This window comes from Atractosteus spatula, chromosome 5 (genome assembly GCF_055471065.1).
Source record: "Atractosteus spatula isolate fAtrSpa1 chromosome 5, fAtrSpa1.hap1, whole genome shotgun sequence".
In the NCBI taxonomy this organism is placed as follows: domain Eukaryota; kingdom Metazoa; phylum Chordata; class Actinopteri; order Semionotiformes; family Lepisosteidae; genus Atractosteus; species Atractosteus spatula.
Window position 1 is genome coordinate 14,978,311 of NC_142710.1, and position 16,712 is coordinate 14,995,022.

The following is a 16,712-nucleotide window of genomic DNA, read 5'->3' on the forward strand; positions in this document are numbered from 1 at the left end:
TAATGTATTCTGTATTAACAGTGGTGGCATTGATTTGACACTTGGGGAAGACTGCCTTGAAACAAACTATTTCAAAAGTAATGTGCTAGGCATTGCACTGGAGAAGGTCATATTTACAGTATGTCATTAGTTTTCCATTATAAAATATGTAACTGGCCAAATAATTTAAGAACGTATTTACATGTTTTGAAATGTTTAATGCAATGCATATTGTGGATGACAATCGACTGAAAAATCCAATTATTCTGAGTTCAAGAATTTTCAGTACTGAGGTTTTATTGTCTCCCTATCATAGGGAACAAGACAAAAAAAGAAAATTGTGTTAATGTCAGTCAGAACAATAGTTACATACAAGAGGACGCCATTTGACCCATCTGACCCTTTTTGCTAGTTAGTAGCTTATTGATCCAAGGATCCCATCTTACCATTTTTGGCAAAGTATTGGCTTCAAAAAGTACTTTTCAGCTATTTTGGTAAAGAAGTGCCTTCTGTTCCAGTTTTCAAATGTACTTCCATATAGTTCCATTTGTGTCCCCTGGTTCTTGTGTCAATGTTCATTCTGAAGTTCACTCCATTTAATTTGTCAAGGCCTTTGAGGACTTTGAATACTTGTATCAGGTCCCCTCATATTGTCCTCTTATTTAGAACTAAAAGGTTTCAGTTCTTTCACCCTATCACTGTAGGATATTGTTTTAAATCCCAGAAAGCATCTGGTTGCTCTTCTCTGGGTTGATTCCAGAGCAATATATTTTCTGTAACATTGTAAACAACATTGTACACAATATTCTCAATGAAACCTAACTAGTATATTGTACAATTTTAACACAACATGCCTTGATTTGAATTCTACATTTTGAACTATGTAGCCTAACATTTTGTTTGCCTGTTTTCATGCTTTCCCACATTGCCTGGAAGCAATGTGTCAACATAAACACCCAAGTCTTTTTTACAAATTGACTTCATACAACAGAAGTCTGCAATTACAATAGTATTTGAAAATAAGATTTTTTAGTACTACCTACTTTGGTAAAAGCTAGTCTACAGTGCCCCTTAGACTTATTCATACCTCCAGTAAAACAACAACACAGCACATCTTCTAACAGACTGAGTTATGGATTGGTAATTTTACATTACCAATTGGTAACATTAATTAAAAATCTGCAGGGCACTGCAAATGTTAATGCTTCACTCTTCTGTATATGTTATATCTTCTCCAGTGTGTGTGTTACCTCAGGGACATAATCTCCAAACTCGGCCTGGAGCGCCAGAGCACCCAGATACAAAGCCGTCTCATTACTGCAATACAGCCTCTCTTCGAGAAGATCCCTTCGCATCTGTAAATAGTACTGGTGCCTCGTTACTCCATGCCTTCAAGGTAGAAGCAAACAAGAAAAAATGACCTAACTGGACACTGTAAAAAACACAGTAAACATGAGAATCATTGATTATTAAATAATACTTACTGAATAAAACTGATGTCGTCCACAAAAAACTTTATCCTAAGGAACAGGACAAAGCCAATGGGTGACCCTTTCTTCCAGCCTTCTGGAGCAACTTTTGATATTTTGGTGTCGTGGTCCAGAAAGAAAAATTCGTTGTCTGGAAAGTGAATAGAATCACCTTCTGTAAATACTTAAATCATTTTAGCAACAACAGAAGATCAAGAGATAAAAAAGCATTGACATCACAACTTTTTTTCGTTGGTAATTCTGAAGCCTCCAGGTAATGCTTAAGGAAACAGCAGTGAAAGTACCATCAATGAAAGCCAGGCCAAAGTAGAAATGCTCCACCAGGTTTGCATGAGCCACCACCATGTCAAAGATATCTCTGGCTTTGGACTTCGTCTCGCATTTCACCTGAATGGACTGTCCATTTGGCATTAACACAAGGAGACCTCTCTGCATGGAGCTGGTTTTCCCCTTCTTTGTCTGGAAGGCAGGAGAACAGACCGATCTAAGTGTTACTTTATTTTCAACACCATGCTATTAACACCCCAGCTACTACAATGAGATGGCTGAATTGTATTGCACTCATATATTCACTGCCTTCGAAAACTGTAAAACATGGTGCCTGCTTGGGCATCGGGAATAGATGAGGTTGAGAAATGGGTTGGCACAGCTTAGCTGAGTACACCATACAGCTTAGCCACGTACACCATTAAAGCACGCTGGCCTGCGGTGGCTTCTGAAGCTGCATGTTTGTGGCTTTGAAGGACAGTCCCCTGGGGACAAGGTTTCAAACGGCAGGTCAGCTGGGGAACAGATGGCCCTGGGAGGGCAGAGCAGGTTCAGGCTGTGATAAGAGTGCCTGCATATGGGCAGCATTTAGAAATAGGTTACTGCGGCTGACAGAATTTATTAAGTCTGTCTGGTTTGTAGCTTGTATTTTGCATTGCTACTGTATGTTCCAGCTGAACTATAACAGGCCTTTTTCAGATCACACTGATTGTTCTTTTTTATTCATCTCCTTTTACATCCAATCACACTTGTATGGTTCACACTGGGGCTGTGTCTTGCAGAATAAAGCTTGTGTAAGAAAGCCAATACTAACCACTCTCTTCTAGCCTTTTCATGCAGCTACATCTGGAACCTCACCTGATTGCCAGCTCAGTGGACATAGCCAAATTGATATGGTGGCAGACTGTGGATTTGCTTGCAGAATGGATCCCAAGGCCACCAATTGCTTTGCTTTATTTTCAGATGTGTCTAAACTAAGAAGATGCACCAAATACCCATGAAGAAATACCTCCTGGGTGATATACTCCGAAGAAGATGTGAGATGGGGCTCTGTAATTTAAATTCTTGTTTTATTATGTGTGATAGTTCGCAATGACTCTAGAACAGAGGAGCACGAAGGAATGAGGTACACACTAATCCGGCGCTGACCTTGCTCCATTGTCAGATAACTAGTGGGGCTGACGTCTCGCATTGTGGCTCCAGCTTGGCTCAGGAAAATAGCCAGGGTGACAGGAGCCATGGACTCTGCTTAGCTCGAGTGTGCCGGCGTGAAAAGGCTTAAAGAGGGTGTCGTGTGCAAACAGTATTCAGCTGCATACGCTCCTATAATGAAGAAAATCTTTTTTTACCACTATTGACCCAGGCAATTCCAGTTGTATCTGTGGTTCTCCAGACATTCTGATGAATTCAGGTCCCAGATTCTTTGAAGAGACACAAACATACAGGCACGTGTGAGGAGAACATTCTCAGGATGAAAAAAAGACGCCCAAATGTGTTTTCACAATGATGTGTAAAAGATCAGAGTAGCTTGAGTAGAACAGATAGAACAAATAGTACAATCTGTGCTTAAACGCATGCTGACATAGTTCCTCTGCACAGATGTCTGTAAAATGCAAAATTCCTTTATGATTTCACAGGGTCAAAGAGGCTACCTTAGCTTTCTTTTGTGTAAGGCTGGTGGAGGAGGCTCTGGACTGTGTAGACTTGTTGTCACTGGGATGGGGAACATCCAGGTAAGAGCTTCTATTCAGCCAGCTGCAGCTGCTGCCTGTGTGCTGTTCTCTGAGCGTGGGGGTTCAGCATGAAAAACAAGAAAGTAGTTGAGTCGGAGGGCAGGGCAGTGATAATACTAATCCAACTGAGGACAGCGCAGTTACAGACGGAGATGCAGATTTTTAGCTTTCTGATGGGACTTTTCTTCATCACATATCTACCACACTCACATCATCTACCACAAGGCAGCTATTGCATAGGTGAATATTTTAAATAAAATTCCTTTATACAATTTATTAAACACGCAAAGCAATATGATATGATGAAAACACAAAATGAGTTCTGATTCTTCAAAAGTAAGCTTCTTGTTGAACTTCCAATTCCAATCCAATATTACCTTTCTACTGCATTAACTTAGGATCATGTTAGTCTCCTAAATGATTTACCCATGCTACTGTACGTTCTGTGTAAATCTGTGCATAATATTCATTGAGCAAAAAGGACTGTGGCAAGCCGTTCTGCTTCCTGCTGGACAGCAATTGTCAGCCTTGTTACCTGTCAGTGCTGGTCAGAAACGTACTGCCGCCGAATCTCTTACTATGAGCCATCCAGCCAGCCCGGTGACGTGAAGTCCCTGTAAAATATCCGGCACAGCACAATGGATATGCGGTACAGAGCATCTGAAAACAGATCACCTTCCAAACTGGCCTCAACCACAAATAGATCTTCATCAAAATGAATTCATATTGATGGCTAGCCGGCGACAGATACTCGGACTGCAAGGTTCATAACAAATACAATATTTATCTTGGGAAGACTGTGTAGACAGCAATGAGGAAAAATACATCTTCGAGAAGGCCTTTTTATTGTTTTATTAAAACCCCACATTTCTGCAGGCCTGCAAGACACCGTATGTGAGTACAATGTCAAGTGAGCACTCAGTTCCATAATGTCCACCATAAAAATGGTGTTTGCCACATCGGTATTCTGACATTTCTTTCTGCTCTTGCTCCTTTCTTGTGCTTCGCTTTCAATGTAGTGTTCTGTGCTTTGCCTCCTGTCAGCCTACTCTCCCAAAATCACGCTCAGAATTCAGAATGAGTTCAGGCTTGGGGGCTCACAATGGGAAAGCACATCCGTGATACACGCACGGACTCAAGGGGATTCAACAGATGACGTTTTTAAGGACTACCAATGTAGACCATGGCTCTTATCACTGTTTCTTCTTTTCAGCAATAATACAAACATACAGAAAGTATAGTATGTATTACACATCACTTTCCAAACAACATTATCGAAGACTGTAACTGTCTGTATTTCATAGCAAATTACTGACAGTGTAGTGCTATAGGCAGGCTGAAGTAGTTCAAGCAGTACTATAAACAGGCACAGTTTTTCCTCTGTTTAAAAGAAAAGACATTGCTGTTTCATTTTTCTCCTTTATAAATAAGAAATTACTGTCTAATAAGAATAGTTACATAATTCTTAAGGCTTCTGACAAAAAAAAAACTTTGTCAAGGTTTATGAGATGAATGGCAGAAGCAAGTTTAGCCTCTAATACAATCTATGTGCTATCTATATTTTATTTCTAAAAGTATGGCTGTGTAAAATATAAAATATTCATTGTAAGGAATCCTTCAGAATCCTTTAGTAGATTTATATATTTGACATTTTTTAATCCATTATCAGAGAAGGTAATACTTATGCCTGATAGATCTGTACTTTGTCGTACAAAATGTTGCCTTTTAGGTTTATGGATAAGTAGAGAGAACATGATGACGTTAATAACGAGGAACGACAGGCAATGAGTTAATTAGTCTTGATTAGTACATTTGATGGATTAACAACTTCAACACTTAATTCTAGATGCTCATGTACAGTTTAACTTGTAGTAATGTGCATCATGAGAATCTCATCATTGTGAATTAATGATGAAAAATGAAAAGCTTTCTTTTTTCAAATGCTGATTTAGTTGTATTAATAACTGTTTAAGTTGTTATAATGGCTGAAAACACTAGTAGAGGCATAGAGTAAATGTTTAATGTTCATAACACAACCATACTCTCACATTTATTTAAGATTTTGGCAGAGCAGCTTATGTTTGTTTTTGATACCTTGTTTGGTTTCTGTGTCGACTGGCAATCCAGAACTTTCTCCAGACGCGCTGTTTGCGTCACTGTACCCTGAATGAGGCCTCTGTCTGCCTGCAGGTCCAACACAATGAAAGCGTACAGGTGAGGGGTGGCTGTCTGGAGGAATGTTGCATGGAACAGAAGGAAGAAGAGACTCGGGAAAATGTTCAGCAAGAGCAGAATTTCATGGTTTAACATAAGCGGGTATGCATATTTGTGATTGCAGGCTATCAGCTGGCTTTATCTTGTTCTCAGTTCAGGGTAATTCCTTAATCTTATTACAGGCATTACAATATGCAGTACCTAAGAAAAAAAGAGAATGCTTGTGCTCCAGTAACCTTAACTCTGCAAAGTTAAGAAGGGTATCTAATCCCAGAATTCACAGTGATGAGAGATACAGACAGAGAATGGGAAACAATAAGAGACTTAAATACAAACATTTCCTATTTATTTAGTTTTATGAGATTCCCCAAGAGTCAGCTATAGACCTTTCAAACCTTTAGGTAAAACTGATTTTTAGAAGCTTCATTGATTTAAAAGACATTGTTGTGGCTGTGATATTCAGTTTTCAAAGAAACAAAAATGGTCACACAAGATTAAGTACGGTTTAGAAATATGCGGAATAGTATAATGTAACAACCCAGTCCATATTGCTCTGTGTAACTTGTCCTTTATGCTGGAATGTCATGTAATTGCTCACCAGCAACCAGTAACTACAGTATCTTCTCCTTGTCACAGCTCTCCATTGTGTAACCTCACAATCTACAGTGCTATTGAGGATCTCTCATTCACCCTGAAGAGGGCATACAGAGCTGTCCTTACTGTGCAACCTCTCTCTGATCATCTGAGTCCGACTGCTCAGGAGAACTGCACTTGCAGAAAAAGACACGTGGTCTACCTGCAAAAGAAGAAAGGCACCGGCTTTAAATAGCCCCTGTATTTCATTTCCTCTCATCACGCACATGTTCATTGATTGGCAAATTCATATCAGATGGCACATATTAAAGAGGTTAGAAGGGTTATGAGCACAAAGTGTAAAATGTGAAAATGTCTTTGCAATTTATAGATGTCAGTGGACAGTCACGCTGCAGTGGACAACTCTGGAACGTTTGAATTGGATTAATTAATTTCCCCTCTCTGGCCATTACTGCTCTGGAACAGACCCAGGAGGGAGGAGCTTTTGTGACTGGTCTGCCGGTGTCAGTCTGTGTGACTCTTAGCAAGACCTCTGGCCAACTGGCCCTTTTCTTCTTCAGGTTTTCTTATGGACCAATGGCTCCTGTACAGTACTTTCCTCCAAACAGTTATGCAAAACTGCCTATGACCCAAATTGCTCTTTTCTGTTTTATTCTGTTGTAAAGAATCATACATACAGAGTCTCGCAGCACATCTTCAACCAGCTGCTTGATGACCCTGTTAGGAGGTGGCAGGACCGACGCTTTATGGTGCATTTCACAGGCTTCAAGAATGGTCTGCAGAGCCACCCGCTTGTGCGCCATGTCTTCACACATGCTCAGTAACAGGCAATTCAAGCAGTCACTCAGCTGGATGGGCTGTACAGGAAGTCAAAGACAGCATAAGCACAGTATTTACAAGGCGGTTGGAGCAAACTTTCTTGTAAATTAAAAAGCCAAGAGAGTTAGTGCCAGATTTACAGGGGGATGTCTAGACAGAAACCAAACTATTTTGTAGTAGCCATCCGACACAACAGTTTAGTAACGTGTAATTGATTACAAATTGATCCAGCTATTGGAAAAAAAGGTGGGACCTTTTTTTTCTCTAAAGAATTTGTCAAAGCCGCACAAACACTTAAAACAAGTATTATTCCTAATGCTTTTTTTCACCCATCCATTTTCTAATTGTTTCTTCCAATTCATGGTAACAAAGGAGCTAGCACCCTTATCAACAAGCAACAGACACAAGGTGGGATACATCGTGGATAGGACACCAGTCCATCGCAGGGCAGACACACAGACACAGTCACACCATGGCCCATCTTCCCAGAAGCCAATCAACCTGCCAGTCGTTTTTTGGACTGTGAGGAAACCCATGCAAACAGAGGGAGAACATACAGTACAAAGTTTACACAGCTAGCACCCCGTGTCTGGAATTAAACCCAGAGCCCCACTACCGCAAGGAAGCAAGGCTAATTGCCACCCCTAATCCTTTCTATGTACTCTAAAATGCAACATTAAATGAGTGGATTAAACATGAGCACTGCCCAAATTACAGCAAAGCACATAAGCTTCAGTGCCTAGTGTTGTGTTTCTATCTTGGAATAACAGGACCACGAAAATGCAAGTACTCTACCTGGTTCTGGGGAACATGGTAATCAGCAGACCAGTAAAGAGTCATCCCCAGAGAATAGACATGTACCTGAACAATAAACATGAGTTAGGAGGGCATTTGTGATCGGGGTCAGCACAAATGACTCAGTACTAATGAAAATTATACATGTCTTTACCACTCTGTTATCAAAAAAATCTATTTTGACAATGTAATGACATGCAATGACTTTTAAAAAAGATGACTGTACAATAACATTATTGGAGTAAATAAGACATTCAGAATGAATCATTCATTGCTAAAAATGTCATTATGTTAATTTTACTAAGTAATACAAAATAAATACAAAATGGATGATTCATTTTTAGTCTATATGTGGGTTATATGTGGGTGTTTCTTTTTATAGTTGTCTTTTATTGATAAAAATAAATTTAGTCATATCTGAACTAAAAATCCCTGTTTACTGTGAATTATTAAAAAAGCTTTCGTGTAAATAGACAATAAGCAATTCTTTATTCACTTTAAGTGCAAAACAAGTAGTTTTTTGGAATGATGATTGCCTACTGCTGTGGCAGCATGACAATAACCTATTTGTGAGGGGAGTGTGGGTGTTGTCATGGAGACAGAATGCAGTGCCAATCTTTTCATATCCCTTCCCTGACTTCCCTGAATGAATGGGAATTGCCAATGGACACCGGAAATGTTCAAGTCAAGCATGTGTAATTGCAAAACATATTTGAAAATATGTCTATGAAAATACAATTCACTTTTGGTGGCTTTTAAAGCTCTCTTCACAAATTCTTCGACAAATTCAAATGTATTGGCATGTCTAACCTAAACTGTTGGATCTTTATGTGTATTTAGTTAAATTTAATGACGTTATTGCATATTTTGGGCTTATTGATTGTAGATCTTTTTTAGGTCTCTTTATGATTAATTGAATCCTTATACTGCAGAATTTGTATCATCTCAATTGGAATTTAGATTTTTTTTCCCAATTTATTTTCACATCAGTAGAAACCTATTGAAAAGACATGATACTGTTTGTAGTAAACTGTGTTTACCAAACAAAATTAAGCCAAAGTAGATCCCCTTTTGGACTAAAATATATTATTTAGAATAGATAGAATGGACTCTATTATTTAACTCCACATTATGCATGTCTATTGGTTCTATACATGCATCTGTATAATAATAATTTGCATTCCTTTTTAAATGTTTGAATTCAACCACAAGTTTAAAAAATATGCAAAATAAACAGAAATTCCTCCCCTTAAAATCAGCTTCCTGGTTGGTCAGTGATGCCTGTGTACTGAATAGGAATCAAATGTTCTGATTTTTAGAAAAGTTCTTGACAAAATACTGTGAAGTACAGAGCACAACCTGCTATGTACAGCTAAACCTCATCTTGGCTTAATACTAACACCATTCTAATGTTGTTTAGGCTTTACTTCACCCTATAAAAATGAACCACGTAAAGTAAACATGTTAATTAAGATTTATTGAGATTAGGTTATTTAATAAAATTTCAATCCATCCATTTTCTAATTTGCTTATCCAGTACAGGGTCGCGGGGCGAATAAAATTTGTGCTTTAAAAATCTGATCCATACTGTATACCGGACTTTCCAAAATGAAAGAAATGCTTAACACTAGAGGGCGCAGTGACCTGCCTTGTGCTTCATGAAAACTTACCTTGAAACCTCTGTATCTGAGATTATGTAACATGAATTACAGCACCTATTTACAACAACACTCTATGCAATACAGTAAGAGAGAATTTGGAACACAGGCATGGAGCTAATGATTTTCAAAGTCTATATTACAGCATACAAATGTAATTAAGTATTTTACAGTATGTTAAACAGCAAATAGTATTGCAACACGTGATCAGTATAAATATGTTTACAGGGAAGAGTTAGTACTAGAAGCACTAATAATATACAGAGAATCAGAGTTTTATAATATCTCCTTAAAACTGAATATTGATTGAATGAGTTGACGCACATTTGGTACAGCAGGATAGTGTAGGATGAGTGTGTAGGATGTTAGATCTGTCATGATGGCCGTGGTGTGAAAGTAGCGTCAGGATTTTTTCTGCTGTGAGTTTCTGATCTGAGAGACACGGGAGTGCGTTGGTTAGAGCTGCGGCTTCACAGATCGTGGATTCTGGGTTTGTTTCTAGACTGGGAGATTTCTGTGTAGAGTTCGCATGCTGTCCTGTGTCTCCATGGATTTTGGCCAGGTGCTCCAGTTTTTCTAGTTTTCTCCCATCACCAAGGGGCAGGCTGGCTTGCATTACTGATGTCTCTGTTGGGTCCCCGTGTGAGTGTGCCCAGCAATGTGCCCTGTGTCCTGTGTGTGATGTAGTCCTGGTTTGTGCCCAAAGCATCTTGGGTAGGATCTAAGTTTCTGCAACCCTTTCCAGGAGAAAACAGATTTCTGATAATGGATGGGTATTGCAACAGTGAAATGTATTGGTTTTCAACTGATATCTATTGATTCCACATATTTTAATAAATATCAGTTTTAAATGATATTTTCCATTCAGATTAGTGACATCAGAAGCTTTTTGTTGTAAAGCTGGTAAACTGGTATGCTACTGGAACCTAAAAAGACAATACACACTCACCAAGTATCTAACCAGTGTGAGGGACAGCAAGGAGAAACACGGAGTGACCACAGCCTGGACATAGAAACTGGGTGGCACAGGCAGACCTGACTGCCCAGAGAGGACAGGCTGTACTCCCACTACCAGCAGGGCAAAGTGGAGACAGAGCTGAATTTGAATTAAAGGGACTTTAATAAACACTTTTTTCATTTTTTTCTCACCTTCTCCATTGCCAGTCGGGAGGAAAGGGTGTGACCCTGGAGCAACTCTGGGGCCATAAATACACAGACCTCATCATTCAGGGTGCTGTTCTTAATAGCAAGACTTCCATTGGCTGAGAGGAGAAGTGACCCAGGACAGATGATACTGCAGACATTGTTGTGACCTAAAAAATGAAATAACATTTTCCATCTTAACGTCTAGCAATGATGCTTATAAATAACAGTGTCCTTGTACATTTTCACAAATATTCCTGCAACTATGGAACAAGTAAAGGTTACAGTAATTCCATGCTGAAAAGAGATGGGTGTGTGCCCTCTCACACCCAAAGAAGACTCCACAGCCGAAACGTTGCGTTTCTTTTCTTCTCTTTTCAGCACGGAATAAACCTTTACTTGTTCTTTTGCAGTCAATGCATGACCCAGCTCCCTACTTGAATTACTACAACTATGCTTTAGACTGATTCCGTACACTTTAAGCTTTACATTTAAAAATAGTTTTATTTTTATGTGGTAATATCATAAAAAAGACAATAGATATGCATGTGCCTTGCTGCCTTGTCGTTTTATTTTATCGAAAGAAACTCATCACATACAGTAGCTGCGTCAAATTTGCAAAGCTATTATCAGGATAACTTCAACTTCTTTTCTGGAGCAGGTGTATTGACATTTTATTGAGCAGATAATGGAATTGATCAACAGGAGGCCTATTATAAAATTCACAAGTTAGTAATGTGTGTGGCCACTGCTGGAAGATATACAATCATCCAAAAGATTGTCAAATCAGTGAGAAATGCTTTGTAGCAGGTTGCAGGATGCTGTCTTGTGGAATTCTCTCCTGTTCCTCTTGGAGAGCTTGAACAAGCATGTGCCTGTTCACTGGTCCCTGAGCCCTGTGGAATCGCAGTTTATCCATAACCCAACTGCTCCAGGGATGCCGTATAAATGGCTGACCCTGCGCTCTGACCCCAAACTTCTCTCCCTGTCTGTGTGTCTCATGGAGAGCAAGTTGGGGTATGCGAAAAGACACATTCCTAACACGAGAAATTGTATATGGCCAATAACGTGATCTTATCTATTACAGGAGCAGCACGAACACCTGGGTTGTCCTCATTGAATGGTGTCATCTCAGGCAGGATTGCAGAAAGAGTAGAAAGGTACAGTAGATCCCAGAACCATCAGAGATCATCTTCTGTACACAAAACCTGGAGTCAGCACTAAAGACGGCTGAGGCGTTGAGGTGTTGCTCCCACACACCAATGGCATGAATGCATTGATCTCTTGATATTGGTTCTGTGTTTTTCTTTTTTAATTTTAACCAGGCTTGACATTCGTGAAATTAAACCTCCTCATCACCTGGTTCCAATCAACTCTTTCATTAATGAGGGTAATATGCTTATGCTACAGTCAAACTCACTTAAATGTATCACAGTCACTCACGTATAATTAATCCAAATGATGCCAAAAACATTTCAGCAATAATCCAAATCCATTACTTCCTGAAATAAAAAAACATCTGTTCCAGTGAAACATGTCTTCTGGCGCTCATGATATTTAATCAGATAATAGGAGCTGTTTTTCTAGTAAGTAACTGTTTGTTTTCCCCCAGGCATGTAGCACCTTGAAGTTGTGTTTTGAGCACTACGTCATAGTATTGGAAAGGGCTTTTGCTTTCAGGCTACAGTGAGAAGCATACAACTGACATCAGATCCCAAGGGTGCACTGGGCTCGTGGATAGCAGTAGGTAGTGTTAGGAATTAGCAGTGAGGACCCTATGCAGAAAACCAGGGCAAACTCCAAAAGGCGTAGTCGACAGAACAATCCGAGGTCTGAAAGCTGTAAACTAGCCGGTGCAAAAGTACTAATAACCAGAGGCGAGCCGTAATCCGGAAGGGAGCCGAGAGTCAAAACCAGAACAAGAGCAAAAGTACCAAAACCGAATCCAGGAGACGTAGACGGAGAACAAACCAGGGTCAGGAAGCCAAAAACCAAGTAGTGAATAACAATGAGACTGGGAGTAGCCCTAGCCAGGAAAACCCTAATACTGAACCCCGGGAAGAGTGTGAGGCAACATCAAATAGGCTGGGGAAAAGGGCTGATTGGGAACTGTGCTGGAATGTGAGGTGGAATGCCGATTCCTCCGGCGGCGTGGTGTAACAGGTAGACACCGGTCCCTCTCCTGGAGAGTGAATAACAGAGGTTGAGCTCATGTCACATTGACCCCAGGACTTCTGTTTCCATTATAAACCATACGGCACTTTACGATATTATCCTCCTTCTACCTTGATATGACGCCTCCAGTAAAGACTCTGTCGTCCCCAGCAGCAGAGACCAGATGTCATCTTCCTCCAGCGGTCCTCCTCTGACCTCCAGCACTTCGGCCAGGGTCACAAAGGTGCTACTCATTCTGTGAAGGCTGCAAAAAAGCAGTATGAACATCATTATATGGCTAGTGTTGTAGCTTAAGAACACAAACACATTGACATTTAGCATATTTAAATGCTATGTATAATTCTGGACTTGTAACTGGAAGTACTGTACGTACCAAAAATTCCTGAGATATGTGAGATATTTCTCTGGTACTCTTGAGCAAGGTACTTCACCTCAAATGTTCCGATAAAATTTCCAGCTGTATAAATATTAGTAAGTTGCTTTGGATAAAAGCGTCAGTCAAATCATTTAGCAGTACCCATGTCTGTCTAATTTTCTTCTAATATTTAATGGGGATGTATTTTTCATCTCATAATCTTGGCCATGTGGTAACAGTGACATGCTTTTGTCTGCGGTGTCATTGCATTCACTCTGCCTGGATTTTCACAAGCTTCCTCTGGCATTTCCCCTCGACCTCTGATTGGCTTTCATGGCGGCTGGTGTGTGGCGCTGGATTTTATTTAACGACCTTTGACACCACTGCAATCTCCCTGATACTGGCAAAGTGAGAATTCTGGGTGGGCACAGAGAAACCCCTCGCTGTGATACTGCCAGGAGAAAGAGATGGCAGAGTTGTCACTTGAGCTGTGTTGGTTGAGAATTGACTCCACTGATCTCGGTCTAACTCATGAAACACAGGAAGAATCAGTTCTAAAGAGCGATGGCTCACATGTGGTGATGTGAAGAGAGCTGCAACATGTAACCTTGCTGGTTCAACATGCTCTTGGGAATAATTATGGCAAAAGGGAACAAGTGGGAATATTATACAGAATTAAGCATCGTGTCATAAACAGAAATGTCTGAAAAGTGAAGATGGGCTGCAGACTGCAGAGAGCAGTTGCCACCATTAACTAGAACTTTGAATACTGGGCCCTCGCCACGTAAGACATGCTTTCAGGAGTCACAGGTTTCCCTACATACAGTACTCAAACCTCTACGACGGTATTGCTGCCTGTACTTACAGAATGTAGGCCTTGAGGCAATTTCTAATGGGCTGTTTGATAAAATGACATTGTAGCACAGCGATACAACACTGTGTATGTAGAGTGGTGGTTAGAGTTTTGGACTCGTCGCTAGAAGGTTTTGTGCATTTTCCACAAAAGTACTTGTGGAAGCCATGTTGTTGGAAATGATACCTTGGCTTCATTCAAGAAACAGCAGGATGAGATCTTCAGGTTGGTTAGATACTATGGAACAGGCTTGTTGGTCTGAATAGCCTCCCTTTGTTTGTAACCATTGTTATGTTTTTTCCTTTGCATTTACTGTATATTATCAGTTTCCTGCAATTAATGTACAAGTCTTTTTGATATCTTGAATACAGTGTTTTATTTAATACTTCAGGTGATCTCAGTGTGATTACAGGTGACTTGTAAACGTTCCCAGTTTTACCGGCCTCCTTTGCTTCCAGTACAGCCTTTTAAACTGATGTTGAACTTCGGAAGGAACCATTTAAACAAGGGATGTTAATCCAATGACTTAATAACTCGAAACTGAAGCAGAAGAAAAGACAGCCTGATTCTGAAAAATGTCAGAGACTGTTGCTTTACAATACCTGGCTTATCTATAAAAGAATTTCTAATTGGAATTGCAGAATCGGAAGGAAATTCAATCTAGTCAGACACATTCCTAGATATACTGAACAGTGCCGCTTTTGTTTTGAACAGGTCTATTGAGTCTGATATCTGCGGTTCTGTAGGTTTGTCCAAGCCAAGTCTTAACATCCTACTAAGTATCACATACTATGGTAAAAACAAAATATGCTTACTGTATGCTACCTAACAACACTGTACGCTACCTAACAACAGGAAATGAGGTTCCTACCTGGCTGTTCCGTATGTTATTTTGATGAATAACTTACACCACAAGACGAAACAGTGGTTAAGGGGAGGGTGCCAATGCAAAAGGCCATGCTAAACCCAATCACACTAAAGCACATTTTGATTACACTCAATACATCAAAAAACATCTCGCTGTGAAATAAACTGTTATTGTTTTACAGTTGTTTTAAATAACAAAATAAACAAAAGTGTCTCCAGGGTGTATATAATGCAGGCGATATATACTATTTATATATTAGTGTGTCCTGCTGCATTGTTATGTACGGTATACAGTACTTTTCTCACAAAGATAACTTACAACATCTTACAACAGTTCTCACACAGTATTGTACTGAACTGCTGATCGTGACTTGTCACATTTGCATCAAGTCATGAAAGTACTTTGAGAAAGAGAAAATAGATCCCATTTATATTATTTCACTGTTTTGTTTTATATATGGAAAGCTAAACCACTGTTTAAAATGCCCAGTTAAAATCAATAGTTCTGAATGCTGTTAGTCTCAGAAAGGGCGTAAGCTACTGGAGTAAAAAAATGCGCTGAACAGAGCGAGCAACCCGAAGCACAGCCGTTTCTACAGACTCACAACAGGATAAACACCATCCACACACTTTCAAAAATATATTTTTTTTAAAAAATCCCTGCAAAATACGGATTTCTAAAATCTGTTTTGAGACTCTTAAGGGATTTTCAGATGGGTTGGATAAAAAAAACGTCTCAGCGTAGTAAATATCAACTTTTGGAACGGAAAGTCAATTACATAAAGATTTCCAAAAAAATCATTTCGCGACCTCGTCTTGTCAATCCATCGCTAACAGAGGTGGGGTTGCACACATGACCCATAACGTCTTGAGGGTACCCGGTTACCTGGTTTCTCTCTGTCTCCCAGGGAAGGATGTTTTCCTTCAGGCTCTGTGCGGTTTGCGAGACGCCCCAGGCAGCCGCAGCCCGTCGCTTCGTTTACTTTCTGTAACTAAGCGCCGGCTCCGTCTGGCGGGCAGGTGACCTGGCGGCCGGCGCGGGCACGGGCACGGGCACGGGCGCTGCCCATGCCAAGCGCGAGAAGCGTCCTGCGCCCTCCTCTTCTTCCACCCTCCTCTCGCCAGACCTTTGTCGCGCTGGCTTGTTGGCGAATGATCGCAAACTTTTTTTTTTCTGCCTTTTTCTTTCCGAAACTGGTCCTATTCTTAGACTCTCCAGCTATAAGAACTCAATTGGATTACTCTTGATAGCTGGCCAAAGGCACAACCCAAGAGTATCAGGCGAGTCGGAGATTTCCGATCAGTCCGCAACGTAATCCGACCACGAAACGATTAAAATGCGAGAGAATACTGTGCAGGGTTCAAACCAATATCTGAAAACGTTTAACGAACATAGGTTTTTGACAGTATGACCCTGCGTCCTGTTAACTGCGTAATATTAAAGGCAAAAACTTTACATACCAAACGCAGACAAATGCATAACAGGGGTTGTTAATTTATTTGTAAACTTGAATGGGAGCTATTTGGTAGTGCGTCAGATCTGAATAAGCTCTTTTATCGCTATTTTACTTATCTACATTTCGACACCAGATATCCATATAAAGTACTATAATCCTGAAGGGCCAATAAGATGAGATAAGATAAGGTTACTTTATTGGCCATATACAATTTCTTGCACTAGGAATTTGTTTTTTCGCATACCTTAACTTGCTCTCCATGAGACACACAGACATACAGAGAAGCTTGGGGTCAGAGCTCAGGAGACAAAGC

The 16,712-nt window shown here is 40.1% G+C and overlaps 1 protein-coding gene across 1 annotated transcript in view; it reads right to left on the reverse strand.

Annotated features, from left to right (window-relative positions):
* ptpn20 (protein tyrosine phosphatase non-receptor type 20) overlaps nucleotides 1–13,101 on the reverse strand; it is a 41,571-nt gene extending 28,470 nt beyond the window's left edge. Inside the window, exons 1-12 of the mRNA XM_088915984.1 lie at nucleotides 12,978–13,101; nucleotides 10,699–10,862; nucleotides 7,892–7,957; nucleotides 6,955–7,134; nucleotides 6,404–6,479; nucleotides 5,564–5,653; nucleotides 4,005–4,083; nucleotides 3,389–3,518; nucleotides 3,086–3,157; nucleotides 1,754–1,928; nucleotides 1,464–1,599; nucleotides 1,230–1,368 (exon numbers count right to left, since the gene is read on the reverse strand). Of these exons, the coding sequence (XP_088772110.1) occupies nucleotides 1,230–1,368; nucleotides 1,464–1,599; nucleotides 1,754–1,928; nucleotides 3,086–3,157; nucleotides 3,389–3,518; nucleotides 4,005–4,083; nucleotides 5,564–5,653; nucleotides 6,404–6,479; nucleotides 6,955–7,134; nucleotides 7,892–7,957; nucleotides 10,699–10,862; nucleotides 12,978–13,101 (1,431 nt within the window). The remainder of the gene's footprint in view (nucleotides 1–1,229; nucleotides 1,369–1,463; nucleotides 1,600–1,753; nucleotides 1,929–3,085; nucleotides 3,158–3,388; nucleotides 3,519–4,004; nucleotides 4,084–5,563; nucleotides 5,654–6,403; nucleotides 6,480–6,954; nucleotides 7,135–7,891; nucleotides 7,958–10,698; nucleotides 10,863–12,977) is intronic.
* Between the last annotated feature and the right edge of the window lie 3,611 nt (nucleotides 13,102–16,712).